At 40.1% G+C, this 16,850-nt stretch overlaps 2 protein-coding genes across 2 annotated transcripts; one reads left to right on the top strand and one right to left on the bottom strand.

Moving 5' to 3' along the window:
- Positions 1-2,238: 2,238 nt before the first annotated feature.
- Positions 2,239-3,243, bottom strand: LOC121862988. The gene is made up of 2 exons (XM_042361445.1): positions 3,174-3,243; positions 2,239-2,873 (listed from the first exon to the last, which is right to left on the bottom strand). Exons 1-2 carry the CDS (start codon positions 3,183-3,185, stop codon positions 2,487-2,489), a joined length of 399 nt encoding a protein of 132 aa, XP_042217379.1. The 5' UTR covers positions 3,186-3,243; the 3' UTR covers positions 2,239-2,486.
- A 5,743-nt stretch (positions 3,244-8,986) lies between these two features.
- Positions 8,987-9,888, top strand: LOC121862987. The gene is made up of 2 exons (XM_042361444.1): positions 8,987-9,077; positions 9,356-9,888. The coding sequence occupies exons 1-2, from the start codon at positions 9,066-9,068 to the stop codon at positions 9,752-9,754; spliced, it is 411 nt and encodes a 136-aa protein (XP_042217378.1). The 5' UTR covers positions 8,987-9,065; the 3' UTR covers positions 9,755-9,888.
- The last annotated feature ends 6,962 nt before the right edge of the window (positions 9,889-16,850 follow it).

Raw genomic sequence — 16,850 nt, 5'->3', positions numbered from 1 at the left:
GTCGGTCAGTCAGTCAAGAATGATAGTCAAATATGCGACTGACGCATGTAATAAGTACAGTAAGATTCCCATGGTGGTAATTGTGTATGACGGCTGACCCACATGGTTGTCAGGCGTGTGGCGCGATGGTGTGACACTGAAGGCGTCACACCCCCATGAAAACCTCTACCCCGCCCCTACGCCACTCTTCCATGCCCACCACACCCACACGGCTGTTGCACCTACACACCTACCAAACTTAGACATAACCATCACACCTACACAACCAACACCACACCTACATAACCACCACACCTACAAAACCACCACACCTACACAACCACCACACCTACATAACCACCACACCTACAAAACCACCACACCTACAAAACCACCACAAATACAAAACCACCACATCTACACAACCACCACACTACACACCACCACACCTACACAACACCTACAAAACCACCACCTACACCACCACACACCCACACCTACAAAACCACCACAAATACAAAACCACATCTACAACCACCACAGCTACACAACACCTACACACCTACACACACACCACCACACCTACACCACCACACCTACACACCACACCACACCAAACCACCACACCTACTACACCAAACACCACCTACCTACACACCACCTACAAACCACCACCACACATACACAACCACCACACCTACCACAACCTACACTACAACAAACCACCACACCTACACCACCACCACCCTTTACACAACCACCACCTTACCCACCACCACGCCTACAAACACCTATGCCACAACGGCATATCTTTCCACACACCCACAATCATATATCTATGCAAATCACGGGTTAAGTCGGAGAGTGTACAGTTAAGATGAATCATCTAGCTTCCTGGCGGTCAGTACGTGGGGTCGACTCTCTCATAACCTTGGGACCGTACCTGAACTGCCTGGAGGAGTTTATTATTTTAATGTATAGCTACTTCAGTTAAATCTGTTAGTATTGCACAACTCCTGATTGTTTAAATGGGTAATTGGGTGGTTGACTTATTGATTTACTGGTAGACTGATTGATTGATGCACTGACTTAATACTTGACTGACTCACTGATTGATACACTGTCCTGCTTGATTGACTGACTTAATGCTTGACTGATTCACTGATTGATACAGTCCTGCTTGATTGACTGACTTAATGCTTGACTGACTGATTGACTGATACACTGTCCTTCTGCTTGACTGACTGGCTGATGCACTGATTTAAAGCTTCACTAACTGACTGAATGACTAACTGACTAGTGAAAATTCTCTAAAGATTAACTTAACATCAAGTAGAAGAACAGAAGAATATCAATGTGTCCTCACTATCCTCTATCATAACCCTCCTCCTTGATAGTTGTATACTGACGTGTCACATTTCATTACAGGGCAAAGTGCGTCAACAGATACCATTAGTATATGAGGGGATAGATTTTAACCCATCGTGGCCTAGCGAGCACAGGTGATATTTGTTTACAGAGATAACATCACAAAATCCTGTCAACACATAGCCATAAGACAAACTCATTAACAGTACCAGTAGTATAATGTCAACACCTGATTACACCTGATGTATACTCCCACGCCTGCCACCTGTCATTCTATTCTACTAACGACTTTGTTTTGATAGGCTGTACTTCATGTCTTTCTTAAAAGATAACAATAAAAAATCGCAATAAAGTAATTACATTTGTCGTGATGTCCGGAGTGAAGTTGTATGTTTATCCGCCAGTATGTTCTTGTGTGTTTGTGTGTCCGTCAACACCAAAGTTTGCTGCTATAAGATCTTATTGATATTTGGCAAGGGTGTTCAGTACCACAGTGCTCTGGTACACGTCATAGTTTTTATCAGAATAACCACTTCAATACGAGGGTTTAATGTATTTGAACTCGAGAATGGGTCACCGGACTGAAAGATTTAAAACATCTTACTCAAAGGATTCCCAATGTATATATATACACCAGAGATTAAGTTATCAAACTCAAGGGGTTTATTAATCTTACTCACTGGGATAATTCACTGTACTCAGAGAGCAGACATCGTACTCAAGGGATTAAAACGGGTAAGATTTGACGGCGTCCATTTGTCTTCTTTGCTGGAATTCTTTAGCAGATTAGTTATACACTGAAAGACCTTAGTTATTGAAGCTCAGTAATGACAATAAACGTCAAATAAAGCATATCACATTACTACTCTTATGATTTAATAAAATGCTGAATATAATACAAAATTCCTTTATTCGAAATTCAAGTATCATCGTCAATGGCAGGTTGACTTGGTAACATAATATCAACAAAGCCAAAATTCCATTGTGCTATGGATAAATAGTTTTCATTTAGAATTTCTTTTCTATTTACAAACTTAAAATTTCTCAGGAGTAAAAAAAAATGTGTTGTTGTGAAGGAAATATTAAAACAAAAAATAGTACCGTTTAAACAAGTCAGATAATGGCAGTAAAATGAGGATCTAGTAGTTGAAAGAGCCAGGTGAGACAACACCACGGTTGTACTGGTGGGAGTGACCATAGCCAGGGTGGTACACGGAGGTCTGGTAGCCGTAAGCAGCTCCTCGCCCATAGTAGCCAAGGCCGTGCACTAGCTGGTGACCGAGGCCGTAACTGGGCTCTGCTTCACGCTTATGAATAGGGTGGTAGGAGTTGGCGCCGTACGGGGAGACAGACTTGACACGATAGGCATAGACCGGATAATCGATACTGACACTATACGCTGGCTTGACCCCATACATGTAATGAGGACGACTTGAATACCCACGGCTGTAACCGTGGAGACCACGGTAGTGTCCAGCCTCACGTTTCTGCTCTGCTGCCACGAAGGCAACCAACAGAAGAACGATCTGTAAGTATAAACACACATTACCTGTTGATAAGTTTGTTACTTTATCTGTAGTACCTGAAGATTAGCCCCAAGATTATTTTACCTGATGATTGAATACCCTAACACATACTAGTGAGGGGATTAGGTTAGCGTTAAGGTAGTTAATTTGAAGATGATATAAGCTGCAGTGTCTAATCTTCCCGTTATCCTTTATCTTATCCATGAAATGCTTCAATCATTATGTACTGACTGTTGTTACAAACTGTTATAAAATATTCGTCTCTGGGAAGGTTCTAGGATAATATATATGGAAGGTTACCAGTGTCTTCATGACTAGTGGTGGGACGTAGTTGTGAGAGAGAGAGAGTGTGTGTGTGTCTGTGTGGTGAGGTTGGTGCCCGCCCACTCAATATATACTTCCAGCACCTTGGCCACACCCACCCTTGCCTCCACGCTCCCTTACATCCCCACATACTCACTGGCCTTGTAAGTCGTGATATGCCAGAATTAGTCGAAAATAATCTGTGCATATTTTCATGATCTTCCATTTCCGTTAATTTTTGTTTTCTTATTTTTAGCAAAGAGTAAATATGAAATTCAATGAGCTACACCTGCAGTCTGAAGGCAACTTTTGTTATTGAAGTAAGAGAAAAATAATATAAAATCATTAATTATATTTATTTACTTTACTCAATGATTAAAGTCACAATCACTTTTATACTTCTGGTTAAACACCCATCACTTAATATAGCTGACTTAGGTTAAATTACTGTGTGTGCTTACTGTGACGCAGATATGAGAAGGGTGATGAGATGATCAAACTCATACTCCTTTTCCCTCAAGTCAAAAATCAACAAGAACATGGAAACGAAATAAAATAGTAGATTTTGAGAAGAGAAAACAAGATGGACTGACACACATTATACCAAATACCTCAAACCTTAAACAGGTGCCACCTTTACTGTGCGAAAGATTAACCTTATCTTCACCTTGAATAATTACTATGGACCTTCTCTCGCCGTTCCCACAGAACTTCTACCATGGAACTACATTGACTCCAAACATTAATCTTGATTCCGATTCGTGACCTTAACTTTAAAGGTTTTATGACTCACTTTATCCTAATTTTAATGTAATTTCTTCACCTAACACCCACCCCAGCCAAGATACATCAGGGGGTACTTTTATATTTTTTCATACACGATGTTTACTCTGACACAAACCAGTATAGTACCGGTACCTGTCGAGTGAATTCTAGACGAAGTGAGTAAATGCCGTTATTCACTATCCAACCGGAGCGTATAAAAAAGAATGATCAGCATGAGTTTGGTGAACCGGTGAGTAAGACTTGTGAAGGACCTACACTGAAGCGGCACCTTGATCATGATGGAGTGTTGTGGTGAGGGTGAGTAATACCTGCGGCGGACTCAGCTAACCACCAGGAACACATCTTATCTGTCGTAATGAGGAGAGAGTTATCTGTGGCGAGCTGCCTCTCTATCTGGACATATACCTGCCCAAAACTGATATATTAATGAGATATAGATTACCTGTGATTCTCAACCTACACTAGGAAAGCCATTTAGGTTATCATGTGTGTGTGTTGTAGTGTGGTTAATAATGTAGAAATCACCTTCGTCACCTTTGATGTTAGTGAAGCTGCAGTTGGCCCACACCAAGACTACCCCTGATTACTCAAGGAAGTGCAGCTACAAGGGGAGAGCTTTTGTTCTTGTGTAAATATATGTATACGAGAAGTAATGTATGTTGTGTGAGGGTGTGTGTTATGGGACGATGTATTTGTCTAAGTATTTTGTGTCATAATACACTCAACTGTCGAAATATTCTAAAACCTTCAAGATATACGATGTGTGTGTGTGTGTGTGTGTGTGTGTGATGAACGATAAAGCATATGTTGAATAAAAAACACCATGGGAGAGAGAGAGAGAGAGAGAGAGAGACCTTGCTTCGTTTCATTGTAGGCGTCATTTACTATGATAACCAAACTATATAAGAATTAGGTTGGGTCAGTTAAATTGGTAAATGACGCTGTTTATTTAATGTTTTCATTATATGTAGATTTTTCAACCATAAGACAAGAGCAACACGGCTGCCTAAACTCGTGCAGCACCAGTGATAGAATTTCCTTTTATAACTTAACATGTAATACTTTTAATCTACTCCATGGCTCTGTCGGATGAAAACTTTAGAAGCGGTTAAAAAACTCCAGAGCCATTACGTTAACACAGATAATTATGACTCAGGAGCTTCAACTTAATAAAATTTGTATTTGTTAACCAATTTGGAAATGTTTCAATGAATTAAAAAAAAATGACTACAAAGTTTACGGATGAAAATTATATAAAAAATCGTTTCATATATTTTTATTTTTAGATTAAGTTGAACCAATCACGATAACGAACTGAAAAACTAGAAAAGTAAACATTAAATATCCAGAAAGCCGTTGATCAGCTATTAAGTCATATATATCTATAGAAAATGTGACACAAGTGAGCGCTGAGTCATAGAAAACGGGATACAAACGTTGCGATTTTCACGTTGCAGTAATGGCCCTAAAACATTAATACTGCTCTTCGTATAAGCCAGCAGCCCAAATTACAGCAACACAACAGTTCAATGTATTATTAATAAGAGTACAACACAGCTAAAGTTACTGCCCCGTACCAGACAAATTAAAATAGATTTTGTGAAGGATCTACCGTGATAGATGTTTTTGCTAGTAAGATTCTGCTGTGATGCATGTTTTTGCTATTATGATACTGCCGTGATAGGATATTTTTGCTATTATGATACTGCCGTGATAGGATGTTTTTGCTATTAAGATACTGCCGTGATAGGATGTTTTTGCTAGTCCCTACATCACACTGGGTCCAAGAACACGATTCTCCCGGGGGAAAAGAATTAGATTAGGGCCTGATTGTCTCTCCCCAGGCTGGCACAGGGCGGGTGGGAGGGGCCTGTGAAATTGTCCGTCCCCACACACACACACACACACACGAGTGAATGTGACAGCATTTTCTTTCCTTGTTACCGTTAAGATAATGTAAATGAGTCATGGCTTAAATAAAGGTTAAGAAAGTTGTTGAGAGAGAGAGAGAGAGAGAGAGAGAGTAAATAAGGGGAGGATGACTGAAAGTAATAATAATGATAGAAAGGAAGAAAAAAAAACTTACAATTTCGTCCTTGAATTACAATCCTCGTGAGAAAAATAGCTGCTGATGAAGTTATAGGTCTGAGAGGTGGGCGAGGTAGATGGCTGCTTCACAACTACTAACACAGACCGGAACACAACAATACAGTACTACATATCTGGTTCATGAAGTCACAATATGGAGGAAATTATGTTGGTCACTGGAATGCAAGGACGTGTAATCTTTGCTGTTACCTGTACGGATGAGGGATAGGTAGATACTGTATATGAAAAAAAAAGGTATGATTGTGATGGGGAGTTCGATAAACACATATAAATTACTTCTATACGTAACTTAAGATTAAAAACAATACCCAGAAAAACCTTCTCATCTGAATTATAAAAAAAGTTATTAATTTTTATCATCATCTTCCATTTATGTCACCCAACACATCCACACGTTTCAAAATCTTCATATCACCTGGAGATTAGTCCCGAGCTTAGTTTTAATTAGGTTAGGTTAGGTTAGCGCTAGGGTGTTTAAACATCTTGAAATAAGTTTGCTGGTTAATCTTCAGGTGATCCCAGTCTTCTGTTCTAAATTTATCTTCGTGTTAGTTGTGTTTCTCAGGTGAGGAGCAATGACATTATAAATCAGATACTGGAAAAAGTGAACATCGTAAAGGAAGACCGTATGTTCGGTAAGTCAATTATACTTGGTATCGTCAGGTTCGGTATATTGCCTCACTTAGGATCACAAATTAGTTAAGTGCATGAAGGGTTTGTGCTCGCTGTTGCGCATGAAACTCTCCTGGGCCTAAGCTCCGTAATCAACGGCTTCCCTGGGCAAAGCTTCTTGATGAAAGCTTCTTTATAATATCCTTATGGGTAAGGAAACAGAATTGTGGCAGCCAGCGCCTTTGATGACTGACTATCCTGCCTGAGTCTGCTAAGTTACCTGCACACGAGAATCTTTCGTTTGGTGTCGGGGTACAAACATTCATAAGTCAATTTTTTATTACATGCATTAAATACTGTAAGGTGGACTGCTTGTTTCATTCCAACTTTGGTCTTTAAAAAAAATAGTCAAGACCCAACGGTGTAAAGCCAGAAACTACGGAAAAGGCCCACTGGAAGGACAATTTTCTGTCGTGGAAGAGAAATAGATTCCTCAACCTTCCACTCCTCCCTCAACTTCTTCAATGGCTGCAGTGGACGGTCTCTCTCTCTTGACTAGGGACACTGAATTTCCATTTGCTTGTTTTCTCCCACAGTTCCTCTACCACGAAGAGCTCCCAATTTTTTCACCGGCAGGAAAAGAAAAGGTTTTGTTTTACCATTATTTCTCACCGCTTCACTTCCTTTAGGTATCAAGGGACCGACTCAGATCTCAGGTATCCAGGCGCCTTTTTGTCTCTTAAGTCAGAGCGTCGAGCATCGGATGTTTGAGTTGTGTCCAGTAACAAGGTAATGGTAAAGGTGCGTTTTTATTCTTTATTTACGTACACATCAAACGTGTACAAAGAGCTAGTGAGAGAGGACGAGGGGGGATTATCCTTAACTGGAAGGACTAAGCTAGCCGGGCAGTGACGTAACAACAGCGGGGACATGGGGGAGCTGACGGCATCTGACAGACAGGGGTGTCAGGAGAACCAGACTAAATCTTCACCAATACCGAACTCAAAATAAAAAAAAAATTATCATTTTAGTTTTTATTTTATAAAATTCAATACATTTACTGCTGCTAAAATGCTTTTATAAGACCGGAACATATGCACGAATACCATGTTCAAGAGAAGTTTTATATTGATAACATCATGTAAAGGATAAATGACAATGCGTGTTGAAATATCTTCTTCGTTATCAACTTACATTCTTCAGTAACTTGAATAAGTGAGAGTTCCTGACCTAACAGTTTGTTTTGTTGTATCCTCAAGACTCTCTCTTAAGACACTGTCACCAGCCCTTCACCACTGCTGGAGGCTATAGAAGGGAACTCTAGCGGAGGATTACTGTGGAAAGGAAATCTGGGATGAGGAGGGAGATCCTGCGTGAGGGGCATGGGTGGAGATCTTGGTAAGGCTTACGAGGATGGTATGGAGGATGTGGTGTTGACTGTATAAGAAGGATCTGTGGGATGTGGCGTTTACTGGGATGTGTAGGATGTGGCGTTCACTGGGGTCTGTAGGATGTGGTATTGAACGTATAAGAGAGAGAGACCTGCTAGACGAAATTATGATAAGATAACAAATAAGATGACTGAAGGCAGCTATACGTGAGATGACCGTGGAAAGAGGATTTAGAAAGGGAGGAGGAGGTAACAGTGAAAGGGATTAAAGGAGGGAATTGTGGAAGACCTACATGGGTAAAAGGACCAGAGAGCAGTGGATGTGGGAGATTTCTGAAGTGAGGATATGGAGGAATATGTGTTAATGAAACGGAAATATTAAGGAGGAAGAGAAGAAATTTTACAATAGGGATAATTCGGGGGAAAAGTCGGGAGAGAGATTAAACATAAGTCTGTGGGATTAAGATGTGAATAAAGTAGCGAACTTTAGGTTATAAGGTACTGCACCGTATATGAAAAAAGACAATAAAGAAAAGTTTTATTTATTAATAGAGTTGAGGATCACTGGTGAATAAAAGTGAAGAAATATGCTACGTAAACTTTGTAATTTTTGGTAGCAGGATACGTTAATGATTACGCTACAAGGTTGACATGTTGTATGAGTCTAGTGAACTACAATAGATAACGGTGAACAGAGAGAGAGAGTCATGCACGAACAATATGGCAAGAATTTCAGTTTGGAACACAAAACAAACCAACACAAAACATAGGAAACTGCGAAGGATATACGACCTTGTGTAAGCCGACAGCACACTAAGCCTCAGAATAGATAATTAAGGTACATTACGATAATGTTGGGATGTATATCAAAGGGATGGGTAAGGTAATGGAATGGGTGGATATGGGAGGGACTAGCAGCGTTGACGGTATATAAGCATCAAAGTTTGTATCGTAGCCACACAAGTCTGCTGTCTCTATCACTGCCATCAACCATGAGGATTCTGGTGAGTCAACGAGACATTTACGGCCTCTGCGAATATCCTTCTTCTTTTCTTACGTTGACGAAGTCCCCATCGGAGTGTTAGGGGCAGTGCGATTACAACATACTAGTGACGTACTGCGACACACTTCACCACCAGCTCTGTCTTAACTCTTCTTCACAAGTTCCAGAAGGAAGTGTACATAACATTATCATTAAAATTATGTAATAGGAACCAATATTTAGTTTTTCTAGATGCTTATGTAATTTTGTGAATAATGTATTTCCTTTGTCACCTGGCAGGTCGTTCTTCTGTTGGCTGCCATGGTGGCGGCAGAGCAGAAACGTGAAGCTGAACCTTCCCATGGTTACTCAGGCTACCATGGCCGCACTCATGGCTACCAAGACCACACTCACGGCTACCGTGGCAACACTCACGGTTACTATGGCCCTCACGGGCATAGCTATGGCCAACATCGTCATGGTGTGGCCCGCCACTATGGTGGTGGCACCAGCTACGTGGGACCGACTTTGCATGGTGTTGGTAAAAGGGAAGCTGACCCCGGCAACAACCTCTACGTGCCCCGCCAACGCTCTAACTACAGGGTCCACAGTCTCCCAGTACACCATCACCTACGCACTCGTCCCGTATACCCGTCTAATAGAGGCCGCAACTATTACAATCCCTACCATTACGTATAGACACCCCCACACCCACTACTGTTTGGTGGTACCCGCGCCTGTTGGACACGCTTACTGATGTGACAAAACTACTGTTTGTATATTGTACGTTAAGAGCACTGCGATAGTATAGTAATAAAATCATTTCACATGTGGATGTTATATTTGTCTTACCTATTCATCCGATAGTTACACATTCAATAGATTCTCCTCCTACATATACACTGGTGGGCACCGAACCTTAACGCACCAACCTCTTCAACTCAGTATATACCTATTACACTTTTCAAATTAGATGATCTCCCACCAATCACATTTCAGGACGTAATCATTCTGCCAAATTCGAAAATAGATATTGCTAGGCCTCACTATTTCCTCTATTATGTCATGGAAGCCACACATCCACAACATTGCTAAAGCTGCCTCCCGAAAGCTGGGAATGCTGTACAGATGCCGTAGCTACTTCACTCGTGAGCAGTTGCTTCAAGTTTATAAAGGATTCATTCGTCCTAACTTGGAGTTTTGCTCTCATATCTGGGGTGGCTCTTCTTCTGTCCAACTGTTAGATAGGGTGGAATCAAAGGCATTTCGTCTTATTGACTCTCCTCTTTTAGTTGGTAATATTTCTTCCTTTTCTCTTCGCCGCAATGTTGCATTAGTCTCTCTTTTACAGGTACTTTAACGGGTAATGTTCGATGGATTTGGCCGTGGGCTCCCAACACTCGTCCTGCCCGCAGTGCCCACCATTTCTCTGTGGATGTCGATCACACTAGAATAACCTTGTTATAGTACATCCTTCTTTCCTCACACAGCTAATATGTGGAATGCTCTGCCTTCTTCTGTGTTTCCATATTCATACAATCTGCCTCACTTCAAAAAGCTGGTTTCCGGCATCTTCATGATGTAGATTAATATACTCTTTTTCTTTTCTACTTTTATTTTCTTTTAACTCTTATTTTTCCGCCCCCTAGGCTCCGTTATGGGTCGATGACCTGTGGTCAGGTGGGCTAGTCCCCGTAAAAAAAAAAAAAAAGCTTCGTCACGCATTTCAGTGTCAGCTCATTTAGGAATATCATTAAATACTTGTTGAATTCTACCTTCACATAAGGAAGCATATTAAATCTGAAAAGCAGCAGCGGCGTCTGCAGTCTTATCTAGAACTTTTCTTCATATCCATTGACGGGTTACTAAACAACATAATTCATTTCTCGATCATCCTCTCAGTGTATTAGAGCCAGAGAGTTACACGGTGCAGTCTCTCCTCAAATGTATAGGATGGATGGATATTAATTCACCCAGACCTCACTAACTTTCTGTCTCTTGAGTATAAGGAGGTATTCGGTGCAGGCTCCTGACGAGTCCGAGAGAGCTGTAGCTTGTATGATCAGGCTTACGTTACGTTATACCGTAGAGATCTTACGCTTCTCTTCCTTTCAAGATTTTAAGTCCTACATGGTGTCACTAAATTATACCAACCATCATGACAACTCATTCATGACATAATCCACCATAATATTTTCCACCTTGCAACATGGAGTTCACGTTATTACGCTCAACGGTCTCTTTCCAATACCGCTAGTAATTTTAATAACACGTGGATCTATTTACTCTAGAATACTTGCTTAATTAAAGACCATAACTAATGCAGGGCAGCTATATATTAACACATCATTTAATTTTGTTTATTTCTTATATAATCATCATCAGTGTAGCGTAAGGGCAATTTCTCACGACTTATTCCATTTAGCCAGAAATTTCGCGACAACAAGAGCCTCTGACCTGGACTGCATGACTGGAGGTCGCCGGGTAATGGTCAGAGTGAAAATTGCCTCGAGGTCACAAGGGAAATGAAAAGAGAAAGGAAGAGAAATGAAGAAAGGAGATAAGAATGGAGTTAGCTGATTGAAGCACTGGAGACGACGAGAGAGAGAGAGAGAGAGAGAGGAAAACAAATGAGAGAAGATAATGGGAAAAGGAAGCCACCAAGACGAAGTGAGATGGACATGAACGAAAATTTGCGTACCAAAATAGTGTTTGTTATTGGCTGTTCTAAATCTTTCTGGTGTTTCCTTTATTTTCTTTCCTTTTTCCTTCGAGTATATTTTTTTTTCCGTTCAATTTAGTCGAAAGTCAGTGAGCGCCACATCTTAGGTTGCAGATATATTGAAGTTTATCTTATGCTTAATCTTTCTGAATAAATTTTAGAAAATAAATCTATGACTATTATGAGAGAAGCCCATCCTCTGACATATCAATAAATTTACTCCTTGGATATAACTTTCAAACACCTGATTGAGTTACCATTGTTAAGTATAGCCAGAGTTACTTCATCTCAATTTCACTAAGTCTTTATTACCAGCCTCAATGAAGTTCTATTTTGCTATCATTCCAAAGTCGATGTTTGATGCAACTTACGTGTAGCGCCACCACCCAGTTATTACTCTTAGACTGAACAATCAGTATCTTAAAATAAATAGTACTTAACAGCCATCGTTCATTCTTATATTGCAAATTTTAAGTGGGTGTCGCTCTGAGAGTTAAAATAGGTGTTTTTATCCCCTGAAACACAATGATTTAAGGAATTTTTCATAAATAGAGAAGTATTGTACTCAATTACCTAAAGTATCGTTGTTAAGGAACTATATATATTACGAGTGATCATTTTCCATTTTAGTTGTTTATTTCACCCTTAACACACCTTATACAAATAGACATTAACTAGACTGTTGATGAGATCTCGTGCTGTGGCAAGTGTCTGGTAAATCACTTAACTAACACATACAGTACTGATACACTTTCATACCACAGTTAAGAACCACCATAACGCGAACAACACCCTAAGAGAGAATCCCCAGAATGACAGACGAATTATTTATACTAAACTGGTTGGTATAAATATTTCACCTGCAATTGTGTTTTTTTTCTCTCCTCAACGTTGATGAAGCATAATACTGTAATTAGTGATGTAGTAACACTTCATCATCGTCTGTCTTAAACATGTCAGGGTGTCTAATGGAGGTAATACAGCGGGTACCGGTCGTCGTGCTAGTAAGGATACACGAGAAAGGGTATAGTCTTATAATCGTACGAGTGTTGGGGCTGCAGGTAGCGGACGTTGGTAGACACACTCTCTCTCTTGCTAGCACCGTGGATGGTCGGGCCCTCGTACCTGATGTCACCAACAGAGAAAGGTTTTGTCTCAAGCCTCTGATCTGCTGCCGCCATTACAGCCAACAGGAGAATGACCTAACAAGGGGGTAATAATTAGTGTATAGATGGATGACAGTATAATCTATACTTAAATAAAGACGTTTTATGGATAATAACATCTAAGTTGTGCAGTTAATTTTATGTGAGAACTTGGTTGACGTATACTCGTGCAGGACCCATGAGGCACTATCATCAGTCACTGAACCACTACAACTTAGATTCTATGCAGCTAACGTGTAATATCACCATAGGAACATTTTACTGATGTATTACAAGCACTGTGTGATTGGAAACAAGATTAATTTTTATTCGAGGGACGTTAATATGTATATACGTATTTATTTAGTAGCTTAATATATATCAAAATTAATCATCAACGGGAAGATACAATAAACTTAGTGACAGCGATAAATATATTGGACAAAGGAATAAGATGATAATAAACGAAGTGGAACAAAGATAATTGATCTAATGTTAATATTCCTTCGTCCTCCAGGTTTGAGTGCCACTTGTTTTTTCTTGTCATTGCAATATCCTAAGTGAGTGACATCCTCGTTGTTCACGACATATTTGTGATCCGTGAATATTGTCTACAGGAAAACTCGATGTGTAAGTCTATCATTATTATTTCCAATAGAGATATAATTAACTCACCAGAACCTTCATGACTAGAGGAAGATGGCAGACCCAGTGGGTGAGTGTCGCTGGTAGATGAGATCCACCGTTTATAAAGTACCTACATGTCTCCCAAACCCCGCCCACCGTAGGTCAACTAGTTTCGTATTCCCCTTCTTGCACACAAGCATCGCTGGAGGTGAAGTCAAGTGGTGTGTGTGGTTCAGTACACTTGTCCTTTCATCCTTTTACCCAGTAGCAGCCTACACTACTTCCCCTCTATTGTATTTGACTGTTCTCTCAACCATACGTAAACTCTTTGTTGTTTTGTGCTTGCTTTTATTATTCCAGTCTTATTTAGCAGAGGCAAAGTAACAAACTTCCGTCCTCACTTTGTAAACACAGTAATGTCATCAGTAGATTTGCATTCAAGGTTACTGCAATTTTGCATAGAAATTGCTTGTGAGTATTGCTTATCCATTATCCCTTCATTCTCTTTACCTTCATCCATCTGTGCTAATCCTTCCTTCACGAGATAAAGTTAATAATTAGTCTATTCTCAGTTTAACCTCACCACTTAATAATATAATCCACATTGATACTCGTTTGAACCCTTGTCAAAGATCCTCTCTCAACTCTGCCATAGTTACATCTACATCTCTACTTCCGAATTAATATTTTTAATTTCATTCACCTGTCCTCTTCCAAGACCTACCACCTAAACCCAGCCGCCTTAAGGACGGTTCCCCGGTCACCCAAGTCAGAGCAGAACACAATATACTAGAAAGTCAGTCACACACACACACACACACACACACACACACACACACACACACACACACACACACACACACACACACACACACACACACACACACACACCTGTAATAAGACCAAATTTTGTTAAATGTTTGTACTGTGCTGGCCACATACTGTAGATAGACAAACAGATAGATAGATAGATAAATAGATAGATAGATAAATAGATAGATAGATAGATAGATAGATAGATAGATAGATAGATAGATAGATAGATAAAGTCTCTCGTCATTTGGAGAAGTTGTCGCTTACGATATGTTATTAATTAAATATTTTTATTATTTCTCTTAATCCCTTGAAGTAGTTCACGCTCAGGCCGTTTACACCGTGTCTGCCTGCCAGCCCCTTCCCCCGTTTCTCCCTCCTGACGCCCAGCAACCCGTCAGGGGACGTGTCAAGTCTTCCTGGAGAGTCGCTTAACGAAGGTCTCTGTCTCTCCCTCAGGTCCCCACCTGTCTACTGTTATTGATGAATGTCCTACAGGCGTGATGCTCCAGTCTCTCTCTCTCTCTCTCTCTCTCTCTCTCTCTCTCTCTCTCTCTCTCGTCTCTGTATATATAAAGTCTTTGTATACCTATTCATACACACAAACATTAGTACTGATAAACACACGAACACAATAAAAGATGCCATCTCTGAGGACTCATTTCCAGTTGTGTGATGCGAGTTACTTTTGTCCAGAAGTAAAGATTTAAGGGAAAACATGAGGGAGGACAGGACGAGAGGCCAGAAGACGTCTCGCCCACCCTGATACACAAAGTCTCACTCTCGTCGTGACGTCCGAGGCGCTGGTGTTATTGACAGCGCCTGAGAACCTGACGTCTTCCCACTGGCTGGTGACAACTACCCTGGTATGGCTCCCTTCCTCGCTCTCCACCCACTGATTTACTGAGAAAATACATTATTCTATTGTTTATATCACCCACTATTGTATTTTTACCAGAAAATACAGCGAAAAAATGCCTTTGATGTTACAATTTGATATTTATAAGATACACCATATATCACCTTGAGAATGAAATGTTAGGTGAGAATAAAAGCCTTCAAATGTTATATATCCCATTGAAAGATATTTTTTATTGGAGATATATATCAAATATTTCTTGACAAACATTTCATATTTATATCACTAATACTGTAAAGAATTGCCATTATTTGTTCTAAAAGAGAAGCATTTCCCCCCAGTCATTGTGTAGACAGTAGGAAGTAAGGTTGAGGTAAGCAAGAGGAAGATGTAGTCAGCTGCGTCAGGAGGAATGCTTACAGTCAAATAGGTAAACGATAATATTTTGTTTAAGTGCCTAACCTAACCTAACCTAACCTAACCGAACCGAACCTAACCTAACCGAACCGAACCTAACCTAACCTAACCTACACGAGGGATCTACTGTGTACGTGTCAGTGTTTCTACCAATGACCAAACAAAGGAGATAAAGAGATTAGTAAAGAGAGAAAATTAGAGAGAAACTTTAAAAATAATATCGTAATTAAATGGCAAAAAAGTGACAACGATTCACTGTGAGCAGCAGAGAGGCATAACATAATAATACTAATATAAACAAAGTTACACAGACAGTTATAACTCTCATAATTACTAATCTTGTATAAACACTTTAAGACCTTAGTTGTTGAAGCGCAGTAATACATTATAACATCAACATTGACAAAGTTGAAAACGTTTATGAAATTCACTCACTTGGATGAAACCCAAGTGCAGAAATTGAGCAAAAATATTAGATAATTAACACAATAAACATCCAGGTAAGTTATGTTTTAGTTCTAACTCACGATTGTGTTATATAACCTGATAAACGCGACTATTGATGGCTCCTGAAGTACGCCCAAAATATAAAGAGATTAATTTTCCTGGAACCATTTGTCAGGGTTCACGCATTAATTAGCAGTGATACCGAGAGAAGCGGCTGGTATAATGTAGCTCAATCAGCCTAACATCAATAGTAGGCAAATTACTGGAAGCAATCATTTCAAACTCTATTCGAAATCACTTGGAGAAGCACCGATTGATCAATGATTCCCAGCATGGCTTCACAAGCGGACGTTCTTGCCTAACTAATCTATTAACATTCTTTTCATCAGTTTTCGAATCGGTGGACGAGGGGCATAATTATGATGTGGTATATCTCGACTTTAGCAAAGCCTTCGACAGAGTCCCCCACGAAAGACTAATTAGAAAGGTAGAAGCTCATGGCATCAAAGGTGACATCCTTAAATGGATTAGGGCGTGGTTACAGGACAGGAAACAGCGAGTGAGCATTAACGGCACTAAGTCCCATTGGAGCAACGTCACAAGTGGAGTTCCCCAAGGCTCAGTACTTGGACCATTATTATTTATTATATACATAAACGACATAGATATCGGCATTGACAGCAACATAAGTAAATTTGCTGATGACACTAAAATAGGACGTGTTATCAAATCTGACGAGGACTCGGCAAAACTACAGGAAGATCT

Source organism: Homarus americanus, unplaced genomic scaffold (assembly GCF_018991925.1).
Source record: "Homarus americanus isolate GMGI-L3 unplaced genomic scaffold, GMGI_Hamer_2.0 scaffold24922, whole genome shotgun sequence".
Classification (NCBI taxonomy): domain Eukaryota; kingdom Metazoa; phylum Arthropoda; class Malacostraca; order Decapoda; family Nephropidae; genus Homarus; species Homarus americanus.
This window is presented reverse-complemented; position numbering and strand designations above follow the sequence as displayed.